This window comes from Hyperolius riggenbachi, chromosome 3 (genome assembly GCF_040937935.1).
Source record: "Hyperolius riggenbachi isolate aHypRig1 chromosome 3, aHypRig1.pri, whole genome shotgun sequence".
NCBI lineage: Eukaryota > Metazoa > Chordata > Amphibia > Anura > Hyperoliidae > Hyperolius > Hyperolius riggenbachi.
The window spans coordinates 83,899,674-83,921,629 of NC_090648.1; the positions used below are offsets into that span (position 1 = coordinate 83,899,674).

The 21,956-nt window shown below is 45.6% G+C and overlaps 1 protein-coding gene and 2 non-coding genes across 3 annotated transcripts in view; 2 read left to right on the forward strand and 1 right to left on the reverse strand.

Moving 5' to 3' along the window:
• Window positions 1-7,868, forward strand: part of LOC137562171 (kelch-like protein 24a) — a 91,023-nt gene extending 83,155 nt beyond the window's left edge. Inside the window, exon 5 of the mRNA XM_068273504.1 lies at window positions 5,978-7,868. Coding sequence (XP_068129605.1) covers window positions 5,978-7,433 — 1,456 coding nt within the window. The 3' untranslated portion in view covers window positions 7,434-7,868. The remainder of the gene's footprint in view (window positions 1-5,977) is intronic.
• Window positions 7,869-16,134: 8,266 nt separating this feature from the next.
• TRNAM-CAU (transfer RNA methionine (anticodon CAU)) lies at window positions 16,135-16,207 on the forward strand. Its single transcript has one exon. It is a non-coding gene; the product is annotated as a tRNA-Met (tRNA).
• Window positions 16,208-16,375: 168 nt separating this feature from the next.
• Window positions 16,376-16,447, reverse strand: TRNAE-UUC (transfer RNA glutamic acid (anticodon UUC)). The gene has a single exon. It is a non-coding gene; the product is annotated as a tRNA-Glu (tRNA).
• Window positions 16,448-21,956: the final 5,509 nt, after the last annotated feature.

A 21,956-nucleotide genomic window follows, 5' to 3' on the forward strand; every position in this document is an offset into this window, starting at 1 on the left:
TTTTTGGTGAAATGCTGTCAGATTACATGTATTTTAGGGGGAAACTATGGCAGAGCTCAAACTTCCCCGGTAGACCTTTTTTACAGCACTGCTAAAGTCCTGTATATTCAGCCCTACCATTGACCACGCTCACGTTCTCTTTTTTTTTTTTGTCAGTAAAAAAAATCCTTTTTCAGTAAATGTTTCTCTTTGTCAGTAAAAAAAAAAAAAACGTGAAAGGTTGGCTACGTGGAAGAGCATAAAAGGTAAAATTCTTAGGAGGAAATTGTCACACGCCCCCTAGTGGCCAGACCGCACACTGCCTTCCAATCGGTTTCAGCACACAGACCATGCAATCTGTGTTTGCAATCGGTGCGCAGAAACCACTGCAATTTGGCAGCAGGCAGGCTAGAAGGGAGCTTGTGAGTTAGATTAACACAAATTGCACACTATTTTGGGGTATAAAGCTGCCACCACTCCTGCAGAAGGGCAGGAGATCTAACCTCACTGATGCTAATACCTGCATAATACCGTTAAAACACCCTTTATTTTATCTAGCTATCAACAGTAGTAGCGACTCTTCAGAACGCTAAGATTCTTTTCTGTGTGGCTGATTAGTAGGCGTAGCCTAAAGATAAATGACTTTTATCAGTCTTTTATTATAAATGCAATATAATATATACAGAAAATCATTAAAATCAACAATTATGTAGACAATAGTAGCGCAGTATAAAAATAAAAGGGAAGAAAATACGAATACTTAAGTTCATGTGGAAATGTCCGCTTTGGAAATATTAGCACACGGAAATGTCCTTTGTTCCAGAACTGAGAAACAGTGAACCAGCCCTCGGTCCTCCGGCTGGTTCTGGCAGGATGGAAAATAGAACTCCTCCACGCTGCCTGAAGCTTGGTTTTATTTAAGCTAGTTTTGGGGTGGGACCAAGCCTGCCCCTCTGACAACCAACCACAGTCCATGTCCTTGGAGAGAGATTTAGGTTTAAACTTGTATATCCCTGTCATTCAAAACCGATAAATGCCACATTTGCGCTGATAACAGAGGAATACACAGTAGATCTGGGGGATCATACAGAGATCACGAGTCTAGCCCAAGTGGTTGCACCAAAATTAATATCTCAGCTTAGGAAAGAGCTAGGAACTTCCACGATATCTTAAAATGTGCGCCATTTCATCTGCACTTAAATATGTTATTGTAGAGATAGTGGCTTTCTGCTTACCAAAAAATGACTGGGTATATTTTCACTTTGTGCTATCCATAGTAGGAACCATGCTGAGCTGCTGCTAGGCTGTCTGGAGGAATGTAGGTTCTGAATAGGCCCCCTGCTATGTGTTTCCTGACTATGACACTCCTGTGTATGCTGTCATTCACAGGTAACTGTGACGAGGTTAATTACCTGGACTGAGTTGTCACAGGTACATGCGAAACTGTCTTCTGGGCACCCTGCATTCTAAAGTGGGTTAGGCCAAATGGTACTGAACCACACTCAGCTGAGAGAGAAGTTCCTTTGAACCAGGTAATTGAATGTAAACCCTGGCTTCCCTGGAGAACAAAGTAATTCCCATGAAAAGAAACTGTAGGAAAGGGCCGATTCCCAAGAGAAGACCCCCCCCCCCCCACACACACACACACACACTTCCCCAAGGCTCGGCAGCCTGCTATCTCTAAACCTCAGATTCTGATCTGGCACGTCAATGGCAATCGGTGCAGCAAACCGATTGTGTTCTCTTTTCTCATGGCTCTTCCGTGACAAATACTTTCCAAAGAAAGACTAGTTTAGCCTGATACAAAGATGTATTTGTCACTTGGGAGTAGCGAGAAAGGTAAATGGGGGGGCATGCAAAACTTGCGCCGGGGCCCACAGCGCCTTAGCTATGCCACTGGGGACACAACTCTGGTCCTTAAGGGGTTTATATGCAGGTACTGAAGTGGTTCATTTAGGTGTAGTAAAGTGGAATGGCACAGGAAGTAAGTATTGGACACTTTTTACAAAAATGTCAAAGGCCTAGTAGATAATCTTTTGTTGGCAATGACTACTTGCCCTTCTGTTGGCAATGAAACTAGTCACATTTACTTAAACTATGCGCTGCCTCACAGTCCACTAATGAGTAGAAAAAATCACCAGCCACACAGCCAGCGGGTCAGTCCACTCCGATCTTCAGATCCAGTAAACCTCATAAGAAAAAAATAGAAGAGAGCGATCTTCATCGCATAGACTATCAGATCAATGAGACAAATCTTCCACCAATTATGGCCCGTGCAAAGTCCTGTAAGGTATCACCACTTGCTTGAGGAAGATTGGTCTCATTGATCTGATAGTCTATGCCAGGGGCGTCGCTAGCCCTATTTTGGGGGGCACGTGCCCCCAATCTGTCCTGGGGTGCCACGGATCTCCGCCCGGCCGCCGCTCACCCCCTCTGTCAGCCGCCGCCACGTCACTCAGACCTCAGAATCAGGCGGCGAGCCGGCGACCAATCGTGCGGGCGCTAGGACCCAGCGCCCGCACTGATATGCAGAAGTGACATCACTTCCGCATATCGAGCGGGTGCGTCCGGCGCCCGCTGGTACTGGTTGGGTCGCCGCTGATCATGATGTCTGCTGCGAGGTAAGGGGGGGGGAGCGGCGGCGACGGCTAGAGGTGGGGGCCTCCCTGTCACTCACTCACTCACTCACTCACTCCCTAAAGGGCCTCCCTGTCACTCACTCCCTAAAGGGCCTCCCTGGCACTCACTCACTGCCTAAAGGGGCTCCCTGGCACTCACTCACTGCCTAAAGGGGCTCCCTGGCACTCACTCACTGCCTAAAGGGGCTCCCTGGCACTCACTGCCTAAAGGGGCTCCCTGGCACTCACTCACTGCCTAAAGGGGCTCCCTGGCACTCACTCCCTAATGGGCCTCCCTGTCACTCACTCACTTCCTAAAGGGGCTCCCTGTCACTCACTCACTTCCTAAAGGGGCTCCCTGTCACTCACTCACTTCCTAAAGGGCCTCCCTGTCACTCACTCACTGCCTAAAGGGCCTCCCTGGCACTCGCTCACTGCCTAAAGGGCCTCCCTGGCACTCGCTCACTGCCTAAAGGGCCTCCCTGGCACTCGCTCACTGCCTAAAGGGGCTCCCTGGCACTCGCTCACTGCCTAAAGGGGCTCCCTGGCACTCGCTCACTGCCTAAAGGGGCTCCCTGGCACTCGCTCACTGCCTAAAGGGGCTCCCTGGCACTCGCTCACTGCCTAAAGGGGCTCCCTGGCACTCGCTCACTGCCTAAAGGGGCTCCCTGGCACTCGCTCACTGCCTAAAGGGGCTCCCTGGCACTCGCTCACTGCCTAAAGGGGCTCCCTGGCACTCACTATCAGGGTCCCTGTCACTCACGCTAACCTGGGGGTCCCTGTCACTCACTATCGGGGTCCCTGTCACTCACTAGCTAACTTGGGGGGCTACCATATTAATGGGACATTCTGCCTATTTATGTGAAATGCTGTCTATTATGTGCCTCATGACTGCTGAATTTGTCTTGTTGGGGGCCTCATGATTTGTTGGGGGTCACATGATTGCTAACTGCGAGACTATGGGAAAAGCTGAATCCTTATCATATGAGACAATAGCATTAAACCTACTTTTTTAGCTTTTTAAAACAGAAAATAAAACTAGGAGGTTCTAAAAAATTGAATACATTTTTCAGGAGTAGGATGGATGAAATTGTTTATCTTCACAGTTTTTCAACTTGGATTTTCCATAATGTTCATGTATGAGTAAAAACGTTTGTACAGTATTTAGTTTAAATTGCTGTTGCCACTTTGCGATAGATAAGTGACTTTTGGGTTGCAGTTTGGGCACTCTGCCTCCAAAAGGTTCGCCACCACTGCCATAATCTAATGTCCCACCATTGCTAGGTTCATGTTAATTTGTCTCCACCCGTTACCACACCTATATTCTGGTCCATGGCCCACCCATTTTTCGGTGCGGCGCGATAAGCACGCCGCACAACGTGATCCTCATATTTTTGGCGCGCTAGCTGCAGTGTGCTGAATTCTGCTGCCTACAGTATGTACAGTATACGCTGTTCTCTAGTGCCTGCACTGTGTGCTGATTTACCTCCAGTGTGTAAAGTGTAAGGTGTTACTCTGTGCCTTTACTGATTGTAAACCAGCTATATTGTATGCTGATCCCTGCTACTTTCAGTATGTACAGTATTAGCTGTAAAGCCTGGTACACACATACAATTTTGATTAGCCAATTTTAGCTCTGTCATTGTCTGTTGGCCCACTTACTGCACGAGGGTGGTAAAATTGGGGGTCAGTGATTGACCAATCAAAATTGTATGTGCGTATACATCTTTGATCTATGCCTATACTGATTGTAAATTATCCAAATAAAGGACAGGGGGTTCCATCCAATATTTCGATGGGCAGGCCCGTTATCTGTAGCTTACACCGCTGCTAAGTTCATGTACATTTGGCCCCACCCATGGCCACGCCCACTCACCTCATGGCCACGCCCATTTTTTGCCGCATATACCTCCCCACCTGGTGCCCACAGGTGCCCCCGATCTCCAAGGACCCTAGAAACGCCCCTGGTCTATGCGATGAAGATCTCTCTCTTCTATTTTTTCTTATGAGGTTTACTGGATCTGAAGATCGGAGTGGACTGACCCGCTGGCTGTGTGGCTGGGGATTTTTTTTTTCTACTCATTAGTGGGACTGTGAGGCAGCGCATAGTTTTTTAAGTCATTGTGTATGATTTATATGTTGGTGCAACATCTATAACTATTGCAGCATACCCACAGGGGGTGATAGGTTTAGCATAATAGTGGAGCTCGCTGAGATATTTGCTTTTGTCTAAGGCCTTGTTTCCATCTGTGCGCTTCTGTTTGCTTTTCAGCAACATGTATCAATCTTTAACATTGATGTGTTGATAAAAAGCTGGCAGAAGCGCACAGATGGAAACAAGGCCTTAAAGGGAAGGTTCAAGCAAAATAAAAGAGTTTCACTTACCTGGGGCTTCTACCAGCCCCATGCAGCCATCCTGTGCCCTCACAGTCACTCACTGCTGCTCCAGTCCCCTGCTGGCAGCTTGCCGACCTCGGAGGTCGGCGGGCCGCATTGCGTACATTTTTACGCATTCCCGCTAGTGCAGGAACATTAACACATACATTTTTACGCGTTACTGGTTCAATGCGTAAATTTTTACGCATTGAACCAGTAATGCGTAAAAATGTATTTGTTAATGTTCTTGCACTAGCGGGAATGCGTAAAAATGTATGCAATGCGTCCCGCCGACCTCCGAGGTCGGCAAGCTGCCAGCAGGGGACTGGAGCAGCAGTGAGTGACTACGAGGGCACAGGATGGCTGCCTGGGGCTGGTAGAAGCCCCAGGTAAGTGAAACTCATTTTTTTATTTTGCTTGGACATTCCCTTTAATGAAACTAGTCACATGCCTTGCTCTGGTGTGATTCTGGCCCTTCCACACAAATCTTGAAGATTCTAGGGTATCATCAATGAACTCTGTTTTTACATCCTTACATATACTGCTGTTTCCAGGAGACCAGGCAGTGCACGTAGCTTTGTTGGGAAAATCTTCTTCCTGGGCTTTAGCCTGCAGCCATTGTTTTACCCATTCCACAGCAGGAGAGGTGTCATATGGATACCATATGCTTTCCTATAAGGATAGGACACATTACCTGTGGGCAAACTTGACCTTGAGCAGACTAATCGGGCATGATGAGCAAAAAAAATAAAAAAATTATTCTGTGGTCCGAGCTTTGATTACTTCCTATGAGATTGTAGAGAGCCTGAGTTCCAGTCGCCTATTCAAGCTCCAGCATCTTCTAGTGTACAATTATTACACTACAAAATAACATGGCATAGTTTGGTAACCGACATCAACCATTCACATCTCTTGGTTTTTACATCTCTACCTTGATAAACCTAAAATCTGTTTAGACGTTTTTTAGAAGTGCTTTTCATGTTGTATTTCATTTTTAATTTTAGGTTTCTGATTAAGGTACTTAACCATGAGAACTGCTTCTGGACTTACAGACTGGCCTTTACCCATAATCACAGTAGACTTCTGGAAATGGCAATGAAATACATCAGCTGGCACATCACTAGCCTCTCTGACCATGAAGATTTGCTCAATCTCGAACAAGGAGAAATAATAAAGATTCTTTCCTCAGACCAGCTGATGGTATCTTCAGAACTTTCTGTTTATCACGTGGCTCTTAGCTGGTGGAAAGCCAACAGTTCCGGAGACAGTCCACTTCCTGTAGAACTCCGTAGAGTCATCCGGTTACAGTTAATGCTGTCCCATGAACGAGAAGAAATAGAAAAAGGTGGAAGCTGGGAAGAATGTGATCTCCAGGAATTACCACAGTTCAGACTGCGGCAAGGAATGTTTGAAAACTGGATTGTTTGCATGAACCTTTCCCCTGAAGATTGTGACAAGGAAGATTTCTTCATGGATGCATATGATCCTGCTTCTAATAAGTGGAATATGCTGAAGCCTTTGAAGTATGTGTCACACACACAGTGTGTAGCTGTAGGAAACTATTTGTATGTGACAGGAGGCAGACTGCTGGATTGTTCAATTTCTAAAACCTTCCAGGTGTATGACTCTGTGACAAATGACTGGACAGAGCTTCCAAGTATGATGAGCCCCCGGGTGATGCATGGATTCTTATCATATAAGGATAAGCTTTATGTGGTTGGAGGATTGACTGGACAATTAAATGAAGATGATGATGTCTTTTTGGACTCAATGGAATGCTTTGACTTATCCAAACATCATTGGTCTGAGTTATCGAAACTACCTTGCCTATTATGCAACTTTGCATCTGCACAGCTAAAAGGCAAATTGTACATCATAGGAGGAGAAAATGAAGACGGACATCGTGCTAAAGGATTGCTGATTTATGACATTGCATCAGATATATGGAGTCTCATTCCAAGTAAAATTAAAGTTAGCCACGGTGGAGCAGTAGCAATGGATAACAAGGTGTTTGGAATTGGTCAGTGTAGTGATAAATCTGGAGATGGTGGGACAGGTTACTATAGTGATCAATCTGGTGATGAGATCGGTGGCGTTAGTTATCAATCTGGAGGGCTGGCTATAACTCCATATAGCTATAAGTGTTTTGTTTTGGATGAAAAAGGATTGCTTTGTGAGGACCTGGAAGTCCCACCACTTCCCCAAAAAATAAAATATGCTGCAGTTACTCAATGGGGTCACAGAATCTATGTTTTTGGTATTGGCGACTGGCAAGAGCATTTTTGGGAGGTGTATTATTGGACACCAGGTAACTCTGCATGGACACAGTGTATCCAAGAATTCCTTCCCCCTAGTAACCGTCGTTGGAGCAACTTTAGTTGTGCTGCTATACAGGTGCCTCTGAGTAAACTTTCCCATCTTATTCCCAGTAGGTCAAGTTTTTCATTGACCTCTGCTTAGCACGGTCATCGATCAATGCATACTTGTAGCTTCCACATCTATCTGGAGGCCAAAACCATGACTGCACTAACCCCACTGAAGCTACTTGAGAGGAGAGTGCAAGAGATATTTTTTTTTTCTCCCTCTAGCCAGTTACATTGCAAATAAGGCTAGTGAGATATTCCTATCTTTGTCTAGTGTCTGCATTGGGCAAAAACAGATATAGGATGTGCCAAAGGATGCCACTTATTTATGCAACGGTTTTCATTAGAGATACATTGCTGATCATCAAGGACCTATCATAGTACTTTCTTGTTCATCATCCCTGGGGTTATCATTTTGGCTTTGAGCCTGAGCCTAGGTGGAAGAATTTGCTCAACCAACTTCTGCCTTAGATTCAACCTTTTTTATTTAATTTAAGGCAAATCTCCTGACTCGTCAGTTTTTATTGTATTCATCAAAAATGTTTTAACTTTCTATGGTAAAAATTTTCAAATAAAATTTCTATACACGTTTTTGTCCAAATGTATTGTGCTACATGTCTTTGCTTAAAAAAAAATCCAATAAGTGTATATTCATTGGTTTGGGTAGAAGTTATAGCGTTTACAAACTATGGTGCAAAAAAGTGAAGCAGTTTGATGCAGCTCTGACTTTTCTGAGCACTTGTCCTGTACCTTGAGGTGCTAGAGTACCAGGATAGTATAAATACTCCCCATATGAATCCATTTTTGGGAAGAACACCCCCCCCCCCCCCCCCCCCGCCCCCAAGGTATTCGCTGGTGAGTTCATAGAAATATTTATTTTTTATTTTTTTTTTGTCACAAGTTTGTAAGAAAAATAAAATCCGTTTCTGATAACTTTTGTGACAAAAAATAAAATCTTCTATGAACTTGCCATGCCCCTCAGTGAATACCTTTGGGGTGTCTTATTTCCAAAATGGGGTAATTTGTGGGGGGTCTGTCCTGGCATTTTAGGATCTCCGCAATCATTATATGGCCAGTATTAAGGCCTCTTTCACAGTCGTACGTTAGAAAAATGTTTCAACGCAGACTAACGCACAGCAATACTAAGTCTGTGCGACATTCACAGTGCACACGTTGCGTTGGTGTGTAGCGTTATTAGAAAGTGCTGCATGCTGTGTGTTATACATATTATTATTATTATTATTATTATACATGTTATAAGCTGCGTTAGACTGTTTGCACATGCTCAGTAATGACTTGGAAGCATACATTTCATTGCCTGTGTGCTCTACTGTATGCGACGATAATGGGGTATTAAGCTGCGTTGCAACTTTTTCGGGGCTTTGCGTTGTGACTTTAATGTCACATCAAAATGCAACATCTTACTGTGAAAGAGGCCTTAGAGTTTCTGCTTACATTGGGCATATGGATAATACATAAGGATGAAAAAAGCTGCCCCCCCCCAAAAGGGGGGGGGGGGGTTGCAGGGTGAGGCATCTGCCAGGACATAGAAGCTCTGCCCATTGTCCAAAAATGTATTGTCGTCCTATAGGTCTATGCACCTAATGCATTACATGCCCATGTTCTCTGCTGCAGTGTCCAGGACACCTTTTGAGGTTATTCTGCTTTTCCCACACTTCAACGACAACACAACCTGTTGTCCAAGAGGCCACCCTGCTTAGGACCGGCTCCATAAAATTCATCCCTTCATAGACCCCTTAAGACTAGATTTGCAGATATGTATACCCCTGAACAGAACATCTGTGTAGACTAGTCCCTTGTAAAATTTACCGGACGCCTTGGCATCAAACATCAGCACATCCCAAGCAAGTGGTATGGGGCCAAGCTGTACAAGCTCTGTGGAAGGGCCACAGGCTATCCATATCGTTTTAGGGTCTGTGAGGGAAAAGACTCAAAACTGGAGCCGGTCAGATGCCCTGACTATCTGGGGAGCAGTGGCAAGATTGTCTGGAACTTGGTGTCAGCCTTATTCCAGAAGGGGTACCATTTATATGTGGACAACCACTACATAAGAGTGGCCCTCTATTGGCACTTACAGATAGTCGGAATTGCCTGCTGTGGCACAGCGTGACCTAGTCGCCAGGGCTTCCCTCCACGGCTCATTATTACGCAACTTGCATGGGGGGGGGGGGAGGGCTGCCTTGTTTGAGGAAAACCCATGGCCGGCCATTGACCGGAGCGGTCACTCAGGATGCCAGCTTCCAGGTGCACATGCACAGTATTCTTCTTATTATTTATTGTATTTATAAAGCGTCAACATATTACGCAGTGCTGGACAATAAATATATACAAGGATGACAGACATAACAAGGTTATAGAACAAAGTTGTACATGCAAATTGTACAAAATACATGATTATGCAATATGGGCTGGTTAGGTAGGCTCAGTAATACAAGTACAGGCTGTCATAGGAAAGGAGCATATGATCCTGTAGATCAGTGTTTCTCAACATTTTATTGGTATGTACCCCTTTTAAAACCCTGTACTCACCAAGTACCCCCTGGCATAGTAAACATTATCTCAAGTACCCCTTGACAAATATATTTTTAATCATAGTACATAATAATTGGTTCTAAACCATTTCCAAGCATTTATTATTGCTTTTAATTAGCTAAAATACTAATTTGGTGTTGTTTATATAGGATTTATCATAATCTAAAACTCTAAATTTATTATACTTGGTTAATTATATCAAGCCCGAGTACCCCCTGGAACCATCAGAAGTACCCCCTGGGGTACGCGTACCACACGTTGAGAACCTAGGCTGTAGATTACACTAGGGAATGGAGGACCCTGCCAGAGGCTTACAATCTAAAGGGTGGGGTGGAAACACTAGGTGAGGCTGTTAAATATTCAGTAGAGTTACTGTGTGGTAGAGGGGATGCCTGCCCCCATACCACTACTTTGCTTTCTGCCTTCCCTCCTGGAGCCCCCACCACCCCCAAACTTTTGCATCCCACTGTAGCTTAGACATTTCACAGAGCCACATCAACCCAAAATGCAGACAGCCGGTTTCAAACTGTTGGTCTTCATCAGTGCATGGCAGGGATTGATATGGCACTATAAGGTAGGGCTAGGACCAGAGCAACACAATAATCAAGCAGCTTGGGTTGACCCAAAACCACAAGGAAAGTATAGGGGACTAAAAGAGACTGAAAAGGCCTCCTACTGAAAAGCAACATACGTCAGAACTCTATACTTTCCATTCTATAGTGGCGGAAGCGGCTGTGTACTGGTAATAAAAATAAATAAATGGTGAAATGGTTTGAAGGTGCATTTCTATGCTACACTGTTTAAACACTAATTTGTATAGCATTGGCTGAGGGAAATCTTATGTATGGATCTTTACACATACATGAAATAAGGGCGAGTTTGAAGCCGAAATTGTAAAATATCATAATGTTTTTATCATCTCTATCTGAGTTTGAATAATATGTTAAAATAACAACAGTATTAAAAATGTTTTAGAAGAGAATACAGGCGCTGCTCCAACTCCATAAATCCTTTGTGTGTCTGTCACTAGCTGCTCAGGAGAAAACCGTATCCACAATAGGTATCATAAATTCCAAATATAGCTCCACAGCGCTTGGTGAACACCACAATATCTGCAGTTGCACCACAGTGTAAATTTCTTAGACAGTGACCATCACCAAAAATAAACCATCAAAAGGTCACTCACTGTCCTTAAAAAACATAGTAATTTAATAAGTTACAAATAACACATGTACAATAGCTTACTTTAGGGGTCCTTTTGACAGGGACCCTTAGTAACAACAAGCGTATAGTGTATACAAGTACACAATAATCTCACGAAGCTATTGTACATGTGTTATTTGTAACTTTTATTAAATTACTATGTTTTTAAGGACAGTGAGTGACCTTTTGATGGTTTATTTTTGGTGATGGTCACTGTCTAAGAAATTTACACTGTGGTGTAACTGCAGATATCGTGGTGTTCACCAAGCGCTGTGGAGCTATATTTGGTAGTATTAAAAATGTGTGGGGTGAAGTCCAAATTACAATAAGAAATATTTACAATGGAAAAACACTGATAAATATTACCGATATCTTACTACAACTAAACTTAACCCTACTATCACACAAAACCCTCCCTCTCCCTCGTAATGATGTATACGAACACCCCCCCCCCTTCCTTTCCTGATGCCTAACACCAAGACCTCCTGATTGTTCCTAACGCTAACCTCCACTTCCTGATGCTTAATCCTAAGACCCCATTTATGATGCCTAAACTTAAAGGGAACCTGAGGTGAGAGGTATATGGAGGCTGCCATATGTATTATCTTGTAAACTATGCCAGTTGCCTGGCAGCCCTGTTGATCTTCTGGTGTAAGTAGTATCTGAGTCAAAACCCTGGAACAAGTATATAGCTAATCCATTAAAACCAGTCCGCTTAGTCTGAGCATCTGATCTGCATGCTTGTTCAGGGTCTAGGGCTACAAGTATTAGAGGTAGAGGATCAGCAGAACAGCCAGGTAATCTGTATTGTTGAAAAGGAAATGTCAGCTTCCATATACCTCTCATTTTGGGTCTCCTTTAAAACCCCCTCCCTCCGCTGCAAATACTGTTAAAAAAAAAAAATTCTAAGCTGGCAAGGGCAGGGTTCTCTCCCCCTTTTGTGTCTTGGTAACAGAAATACATTTTATTCATCATGTTTGTATTTTGTCACTAATTATGTATCTTGTATTTGGTGTTTACCATTGTCTGTATTATTATGTACCCCATGTTTGTTTCTTACTTTGCACAGCGCCACGGAATATGTTGGCGTTTTATAAATCAATAATAAGACAATGAATTTCAAAACAATAATTTACAAAATTAATTCTCAAAACAAAAAAATTTTGGTTGGACGGACCCGGCGCCCAATAGTCAATATTTTGCATTAGCGCCTATGGGACGCCCAAATAGTCCACTAGCCGCAGGCGCCCACATTTTCTGCTTCCATCTGTACTACCGGTATGTTTTCATCTGTGGAGCAACATTTTTGTTAGCAGAGCTGTAGCTGTAACTTGTTATACAGGAGAGTAAATACTGACCCCATGTGGCCACAGCCTTCTTTGCACAAATAACTGTACTCAAATTGGACAATATCCAATGGAGTGTATTAACCTCCTTGCCGGTCTAATTAATCCGGCAAGGAGGCAGCGCAGCACTTTTTTTTTTTTTTTTTTTTTTTTTTTTTTAAAGCCCTGGGCTTGCTACATGATAGCCGCTGAGCGGCAGCATCCCCCCACCCATTACGATCGCCTTTGGCGATCAGAGTAAGCAGGAAATCCCGTTCAGAATGGGATTTCCTGCAGGGCTTCCCCGGTCGCCATGGCGACCGGGCGGGATGATGTTGCTGACGTCGTCACATCAGAGGGAATCCCGATCCGCCCCTTAGCGCTGCCTGGCACTGATTGGCCAGGCTGCGCAGGGGTCTGGGGGTGCGGCTCGGCGGGAATCGGCGGCGAGCGGTGGCGGTTGCGTACTACACGCAGCTAGCAAAGTGCTAGCTGCGTGTAGTAGGAAAAGAAAATTATGCAAATCGGCCCAGCGGGGCCTGAGAAATCTTCCTGTGCAGGTTACCCCGAACTGAGTTCGGGATAACTGGCAAGGAGGTTAAAAAGTACCCTAAGCCAGTGGCGTAGCTAGGGAGCTGTGGGCCCTGACGCAAGTTTTACAGTAGGGTCACCCAAGCACTCTATACATAATTGATACGGCGCACCAAAACCTGCCAATGTCAGAGGTGCAAGAAGGGGATGGGGAACAGGTTGTTAATGATTACCACTATTCAAAGTATCTAAAGAAGTGATTATTATGAGCACAGGACCAATAGAGAGCTAATACTGTAGTTGAGGGAGGGCTCTTCGGGGGCCCCACTGGCCCAAGGGCCCCGATGCGGTCGCTACCTCTGCAACCCTTATTGCTATGCCCCTGCCCCAAGCAGATAACTGTATGGGTTATAGGACACAGAGGCATGTTCTGTTCAGAGTGACATGCCTCTGTGTCGCTCTCCTGCCACTCAGTCCCCCTGGGAACCTAGCGGCAGGCTAGCGACACTCTGATTGTTGCCAACCTTCTGTTTACCTGCCAGCCATCAATCACTGCTCCCCCCGGCCTCCTCCATGCCTCTCTCTCCCACCTACTTCATTGCTTTACTCACCAACCTCGTCACCTCACTCCCCGCCTCCCGCTGTCATCCTCCAATCGTAAATCAAGCCGTGACCCAGGAAGACCTGGGTCGTGGCCATTTTGGATTTCCTCCGCGGTGATGGGACGTTACACCGGCTGCGGTGGATGAAAGGGGCCACGAAGCACGAAGTGCGGTGTGGAGAGATGCAGGCCGATCAGGGAGGTGTGTGTGTGTGTGTGTGTGTGTGTGTGTGTGTGTATGTGTATATATATTTACAAAGCAGATGTAATGTTTCATAGTCTCTGCTCAATTGCAGTGTCTCAAGAGTCTCAGAGTGAAAAATACATGAACTATTGATCCTTTTTATATTTTCCTCTCACAGTACAAAGGCCCAGTTATCTGCTTAGGAAAGTGTTTTATAGCTGCAATTTGCTATCAGTGAGCCGTCTGAGTCCTGACTGGAGAAAAAAATGTCAGTTCCATATCTAATTATAAACTCTTTCAGGCAGGAAAAAAAAGAAAAGGCACAAAGCAGAAGTGTCTGTATACTTGCCACTGTATATGCACATGTCTATTTCATCATGTCACATGTCATCTCTGGTACACCTTAACCTCCTTGGCGGTAATCCCAAGCTCGGGGTATGCCGCTGCGGAGAATTTCTCAGGCCCTGGTGGGCCGATTTGGATTTTACTTTGCTAGCTGCGGGTCTTACCTGATTGCTGCCGATGTGCCGCTACCTGCCGCGATACAGGCCCCCTCCCCCTGCATACCCCTTGCGCAGCCTGGCCAATCGCCGCCAGGTTGCGCTATGGGGTGGATTGGGACTGACGTCGATGATGTCACTCCGTTTGTCGCCATGGCGATGGGGGAAGCCCTAAAGGACATCCCGTTCAGAACGGGATTTCCGGATGGGCTTGATCGCCGGCGGCGATCGGAGGGGTGGTAGGGACGCCACAGGGAGGGGGGAATCATGTAGCTAGCGATAGGCTAGCTACATAATAAAAAAAAAATTAGGCTAAAAAAAACCTCCCGTGGCCGCAAATCGACCATCAGGGAGGTTAATGCCGCCTTGGGTTCTTTTTAAGTTTGCTATTATATAACATTAGGCTTGATTCCAAAATGTTTTCAGTGGCATTATCATTTCTGGAGGTATTTGCTCCTGTGCATGTGGTTTTGCACTGAGGTGAGTTTACTTAACTGTTTGTTACTGGCAGGACCGGCCCTAGACTTTTTGCTGCCTGAGGCAAACTTGAAAAAAAATCAAAGCTGTGGGTGGATGGCTGCTGTGCTGGAGGGGGTAGAGGGCAGGAAGGGGGTATTGGGCAAAGCGGCATAGAGGGGAGTCAGACCCCCCCTCCCTCGCCTGGGTCCCCCGATCTGCTCTCCCCCTCCAGCTGTAAAAAGTTAAGTGGCAGCCGCTACTAGTAAGAGGCAACGGGCGGGGATGACTCACCTCTTCCGCGTTCCACTGTCATCACTTCCTGCAATGCCACCCACTGTATTGTAAGTGGACGGCATTGCAGGAAGAGACGACAGAGTGCATGCTGGAACACGGAAGAGGTGAGTCATCCCCGCCCGTTGCCTCTTACTAGTAGCGGCTGCTACTTAATTTTTTAAAACTGGAGGGGGAGAGCAGATCGGGGGACCCAGGGAGGGAGGGGCGTTCTGAACCCTCCCTCCCCGCTGCTTTGCCTAATACCCCCTTCCTGCCCGCTACCCCTCCTGGTCGGTGGCCCCCACACCCACGGACAGGCGGGTGCTGTCCCCCCAGAAGTGCCGCCTGAGGCATTTGTTTCACCCCGCCTCATGGGCGGATCGGCCCTGGTTACCGGTGAAGATTACAGAACAATGGAGCCACCCGGGAGGTCAGCAAGGGAGCCCATAGAGCACATGGGGCTGGCGGAAGCCCCAGGTAAGTATAAATGCTGCTGATTATTTCCTCTCGGGTACGCTTTAAAGAGGAACTGTAGCCAAGGATTAAACTTCACCCTAATCAGTAGCAGTCAAATACCCTTTTCCCATGAAAAATCTTTACCTTTTCTGAAATAGATCATCAGAGGGGGTCTGTATGGCTGATATTGTGGTGAAACCCCTCCCATAGTGTGATGTCATGACCATGGTCCTCGCAGTTTCCGGTCTGTGAACTTTGTTGCAGTGTGGGAAATAACGGCTGTTTCCAAGTGCCAAACAACCAATATTTCCCTTTCTGCATATGTATTTCTAGTTAAAAAACACAAAACAAAACAAAAACCCTCGCATTGTTAGGGAGTGTAGTTATAGATAATGGCAGTTGGTGTTTTTTTTGTGTGTGTCAGTAGTAAAGATGATTACGTGTAGTCTGATTGTGGATCAAACATCATGAACAAATTACGTTCAAATATCAATCATTTCTTGATCTCTCTTCTAATTTCAAAATTCCTGACTTTGCAATGTACTGATTTATTTTTTTTCCCCCTAGCTTCACTGCTGTAACTGCAAACCTGTCATTCAGTTCCACCTTCCCCATCCCTTTCATAGAAATAAAATCAATCCTTTCTTCTGCCTCCTTTCTACCCTCTTTCTTCAATGTGCAAACCACATTGCTGAAGTGCAGAGACCACCTGTGCCTCGTTAGCGCAGTAGGTAGCGCGTCAGTCTCATAATCTGAAGGTCGTGAGTTCGATCCTCACACGGGGCACTTCATTTTCTTCAGTCCCAAAAAAAAATAAATCTTTATTTTACTTTGATGTGTGAAATTGCAATCTGTAGCAATAATATAAATGTGCATTATTCATGTTGAAAACCTGCATTAACAAATTGATTGCTACAAAATTAAAGTATCTTTAAAAAAAAAAAATTTTCAACTTTCCCATACCGGGAGTCGAACCCGGGCCGCCTGGGTGAAAACCAGGAATCCTAACCGCTAGACCATATGGGAGCTGTTGTAATGCTGACAGCAATTTACACTCACATCCTGTAGAGCGTGTGATGAATGGCTGGTTGCTACAATAACAAAGAGGTCTGTCACTTAGTACAGCCTTCTATTCCTGGGAACACTGTAATTACCAGCTCTATTGTGCTGCCTAGTGGAATGTGAAGACACAATGTCGTTTAGTCAGGTGCGCTATATTTCAAGAATTCACAGAACTGAATGTTTGAGAGGTTATTAGTGCTGTGGGCAACTGCACATGCCATCCCTCCAAGAGAATTGTTGCTGTTAACACTGTTAAACTTTCAATACAAAATTTGTAAAAACAAAGCCCATAGCAAAAAATAAACCACCCATAAGGAAACATGAAAAGAATGGCATACACTAATGTGTCCAAGCATGATACAATAAAAAGATTTTCGATCTGTTGCTATGAAAAATTGAAAGACTTTATTCCTAGTTGACCAAGAAGTTTGATACATTTTCCCATTATTGAGATATATATATATATATATATAGTGGCGTAGCAATAGGGGGTGTAGAGGTAGCGGCTGCATTGACGCCCTTGGGCTAGAGAGGCCCCGAGGGGCAGACCGTCAATCACAGTATTAGCTATTGGTCCTGTGCTGATAATCACTTCTATAGATAGTTAGAATAGTAGTGATCATTAACAAACTGCTCCCCACCCCCTTCTTGCACCTCTGACACTGTGGTTGCCCTTGATTGGTTTTGGTGTGGCAAATCAATTGTTATGTATAGAGAGCTTGGGGGGCCCCAACGCAAGACTTGCACTGGGGCCCACAGCGTCTTAGCTATGTATATATAATTTTTTTTTCATAGTGTCCAGAAATGTCATCTCTCCCACCATCCTTCTTCCACCATTGAGCAGCGCTGCAATGCTGACACCATCCTCTGGGTCCCGATTACATGTCATGTCATGTGATCAGAACCCAGAAGACGATGTCAGTATTGCAGCTGTCACTCATGGAGGAAGAGGAGAATTGATCCAGCGTCCAGACAGGCAAATATGAGACTTCTACCTGCACCTGCTCTGCATTAGATTGCCAGGAAGGGGGAGACGCAGGGGGAGGGGGGAAAAGGCACGAACAGCAACACTTTAATTAGACAGAGTTTTTGAATAATTTTGAATAATTGGGGGAAAATTTAACACAGGTGTGTGATACATTGACTGCAATTTTCAAATTGAAAAAACATATAAAAATTGTATGATGTGTGGCCACCTTTAACCTGCCTGGCGTTCTATTAAGATCGCCAGGCAGGCTGCGGGAGGGTTTTTTTTTAATAAAAAAAAAACTATTTCATGCAGCCAACTGAAAGTTGGCTGCATGAAAGCCCACTAGAGGGCGCTCCGGAGGCGATCTTCCGATCGCCTCCGGCGCCCAGAATAAACAAGGAAGGCCGCAATGAGCGGCCTTCCTTGTTTTGCTTATATCGTCGCCATAGCGACGAGCGGAGTGACGTCATCGACGTCAGCCGACGTCGTGACGTCAGCCGCCTCCGATCCAGCCCTTAGCGCTGGCCGGAACTTTTTGTTCCGGCTGCGCAGGGCTCAGGCGGCTAGGGGGGCCCTCTTTCGCCGCTGCTCGCGGCGAATCGCCGCAGAGCGGCGGCGATCAGGCAGCACACGCGGCTGGCAAAGTGCCGGCTGCGTGTGCTGCTTTTTATTTCAGCCAAATCGGCCCAGCAGGGCCTGAGCGGCAGCCTCCGGCGGTACTGGACGAGCTGTGCTCGTCCAGACCGCCCAGCAGGTTAAAGAGAATATGTACTCTAAAATTCTTACAATAAAAAGCATACCATTCTATTCATTGTGTTGTCCTGGGCCCCTCTGTGCTGTTTCTGCCACTCCCTGCTGCAATCCTGGATTGTAATTGCCGTTTTTATCCAGTGTTTACAAACAAAAGACAGAGCAAGTGATAAGCTGAGAGTAAGCTCAGTGTGTGAGTCATACAGAGTGTGCAGGTGGTCTGGAGAGGGTGTGTGTATAGCTTCTGCCAATGACAAGCAGTGCAGCACACTCCACACATTCAAGCCTCAGCCGACAGCAGAGAGAAGATTAGATCATATAACAGAGATAACACAGCCACTGTGCAAATAGGAAAGGCTGCAGTTAGACAGAGCACATTAGAACAGGTATAGGAACTTCTAGGATAGCAGAAATAAGGATGAAAATTTTGTTACAGAGTCTCTTTAAGGTGATAATACATTGTAACCAAAATAAGTAGTACTGGTTAATTTGCCTTGTGAGTATGATCATTTTCACCAGTGTTTGTTGAATATGACCCCATGTCAGTAACAAGGCTATGGTTACGCTACATTGACTGGCGTCCATGCAAAAAGGACGTCAGGGAAAAAAAAGTGCGTAGTGTAAAAGATAAGCGGTAATAGCGATTATAAAAAATATTGTGTTGTATTTCATTTACAATAATGTTTCACAAATTAACATTTAGTAATGTCTATAAAATCGCAAATTGTGAACACTATAATCTTCCCTGTTTTGAAAGTGAAACTTATAATTACATTTTCTAAAAAATGATATGTATAATCGATTTAATTGTATAGTATTGTGTATAAGTTACCTTCATTTATCGTTTCTTCATGTAATAAAATCTGAAAATATTGTTTACCAATGAAAAAAATATATAAGTACTTTCGTAATAACTGTAGTAAAACATTAATAAAAATTACTAACATTTTACTACAACTAAACCTAACCCTACTCTCACACAGAACCCTCCCTCTACCTAACCCTAACCCTTAGACCCCCCCCCCCTGGTGGTGCCTAACCCTAACCACCCCCCTGGTGGTGCCTAACCCTAAGACCCCCCCCCCCCCCGGTGGTGCCTAACCCTAACCACCCCCCTGGTGGTGCCTAACCCTTAGACCCCCTTGGTGATGCCTAATCCTTAGACCCCCCTGGTGATGCCTAACCCTAACCACCCCCCTCATGGTGCCTAACCCGAAGACCCCCTGGTGGTGCCTAACCCTAACCACCCCCCGGGTGGTGCCTAACCCTAAGACCCCCCCCCCCCGGTGGTGCCTAACCCTAACCACCCCCCTGGTGGTGCCTAACCCTTAGACCCCCTTGGTGATGCCTAATCCTTAGACCCCCCTGGTGATGCCTAACCCTAACCACCCCCCTCATGGTGCCTAACCCGAAGACCCCCTGGTGGTGCCTAACCCTAACCACCCCCCGGGTGGTGCCTAACCCTTAGACCCCCCTGGTGATGCCTAACCTTTAGACCCCCCTGGTGATGCCTAACCCTAACCACCCCCCTCATGGTGCCTAACCCTTAGACCCCCCTGGTGATGCCTAACCCTAACCACCCCCTCATGGTGCCTAACCCTTAGACCCCCCTGGTGATGCCTAACCCTAACCACCCCCCTCGTGGTGCCTAACCCTATGATTCTTTTTGTGATCTTTACTGGATCCTAGGATCGCAATTGCAAATGTGCAAGAGATGCATCAAGCAGCACATTTGCGATTTTACAAAACTAGACTGTACTACTGGAAACGTGTCTTTGTGATTTATATTATGTAGCCTACGTCTCTATTAGCCGACGTCCTGTACACATTAGATTCTCAGCAGAATGAGCTTCCTCTACCTTGTGTACAAAGCTTTAGAGACTACACTGGTTCGAGCATGAGCATGTTATGGTCTGCCTGTGGTCTGCATGTGCCTTATCCGGTAGTGACTGTCACTTAGTGCCGCCACATACCTGTCGCACGCAGACTTCTGTTCTCTGAGATCATTCCTGCCAGAGGATGGACGCTGTCTACATTTACCGGATCCTGTTGCTTTTACCTTTTTCTGGTAAGAATATTTTTCTTTTTTTTATCCTTTTATTCACTTTGGTACATTTTTGTCTTATTTGCGTAGCGAAAAGAAAACCGTTCAGCAGCACCCTTCCTGCAAGTAGAGGTACATGGATTCTTATCTTATACAGTAAATGACTTCCTTCATTCTGTGGGTTCATTTCAGTCACACATAAATATTATAGGGAAGTGTTGTCATTCATGCCAGAATTCAGAAACCTTCACAGGAAATGACTAGGGTCCCTCTCTTACACACAGTGGCGGCTCCGGCTTCAGATTGTTGAGGGGGGGCACACAATGGCTGGCTGGTGGGGCTAATTCCTTTGATCAAAATCAATATTAGTATGGTGAGCTTAGATATTTTTGACTAACTCCGGTGATAAAATGAAGGCTAACTAGTTCAGCAATGATAGCAACCAAATCTAAACATCACAAACAGAACTCAGAGGCTTTTAAGCAGAGCAGATTGTCCAAATGAAAATACTATTGTGGAAGAAAAGTTACCTACAGATGTACTTGGGTAGTTTGATGGCATGGTTTAATCCTTACTTGCTAGCAAGCTGCTCCTGTGTGGACAGATCACAGTCAAATCATTCCAGCCCCCAGCCTGTGCCCTGTGTCTACAAGCAAGGGGAGGGGGAAAAGGCAGGAAGGAGAGAAACATTGTGTGTGTAATTCCTTATCTTAGTAGCTATGCATTGCTGAAGACTAGAGCTTGTATTTTACAGACAGGAAGTTTTGATGCAGGATTACCATCCAGATTCAAAACTCCCTGTCTGTAAAATACAAGCTCCTAGTTTATTGGCTAATTGAGAAAGAGAAAACCGTAAGCTTTCAGCTTGTAAGCCATCTTCAGACTGTATTACCGTTGACTGACAATGTTAGAACATACAATCAGAAGGAGGTAAAGAGATTTTTGTTGCAAATACAAGGGATCTTGCAAGGATTGTTAGGTATTTATGTCAAATAGATAAAACCCTTGGTTTACATAATGTCTACAAAGACATAGACTGACATGGAGTTAACTGTATGCTGTTGAAGCCTGTAAACAGTTTACTGCTTCCCTGAGGAAAATGTATGCGTGCTCTAACACCAAGTTTTAACCCTAGCAAGTCTGGCTCTGCAAATCTGGCTCAATTGGCTATTCATGAGGCAATGCTCATGCAAATATGCATTTGCTTTCGCACGCCAAACTATGCAGGGTCAAAAAACGAATACCGCAAAGCGGTCGCCCTGCGGGAATTAGTTCATGCCACATTAGCACTATCCAGGAGCGCCACGGGGAGGCTTCCCAATGCCCCCATACAACCGGGGGACCGCGGGGTCCCAGGCACTCTCACCGCCTGGGAACCACAGCAGCACCCCGGAGGGGGGGGGCTGGGTGGCACAGGCGACCCCCCCCCCCCCAAGCGTGGCCAGCGCTGGAGCCCTGGAGTGGGCTGTTTGCACCTGTCCTCCCCCCTCTGGAGTGTTGTGTGTTTGTGAGCCAGCCCTGAGCTCCAAAGCTGGGGGTGACCCATGTTTCACTCCTTTCTCATGTGGTGCCCCCAGGTTAATGCGCAGTAGCAGAACGCAATGGACGTTAAGGTAAGTGCCTGTATTTAATTTTGGGAGGTGGGTGCGGATGGCCCTCCCCGGCGCTGGCCACGCTTGGGGGGTCGTCTGCACTACCCAGCCTCCCCC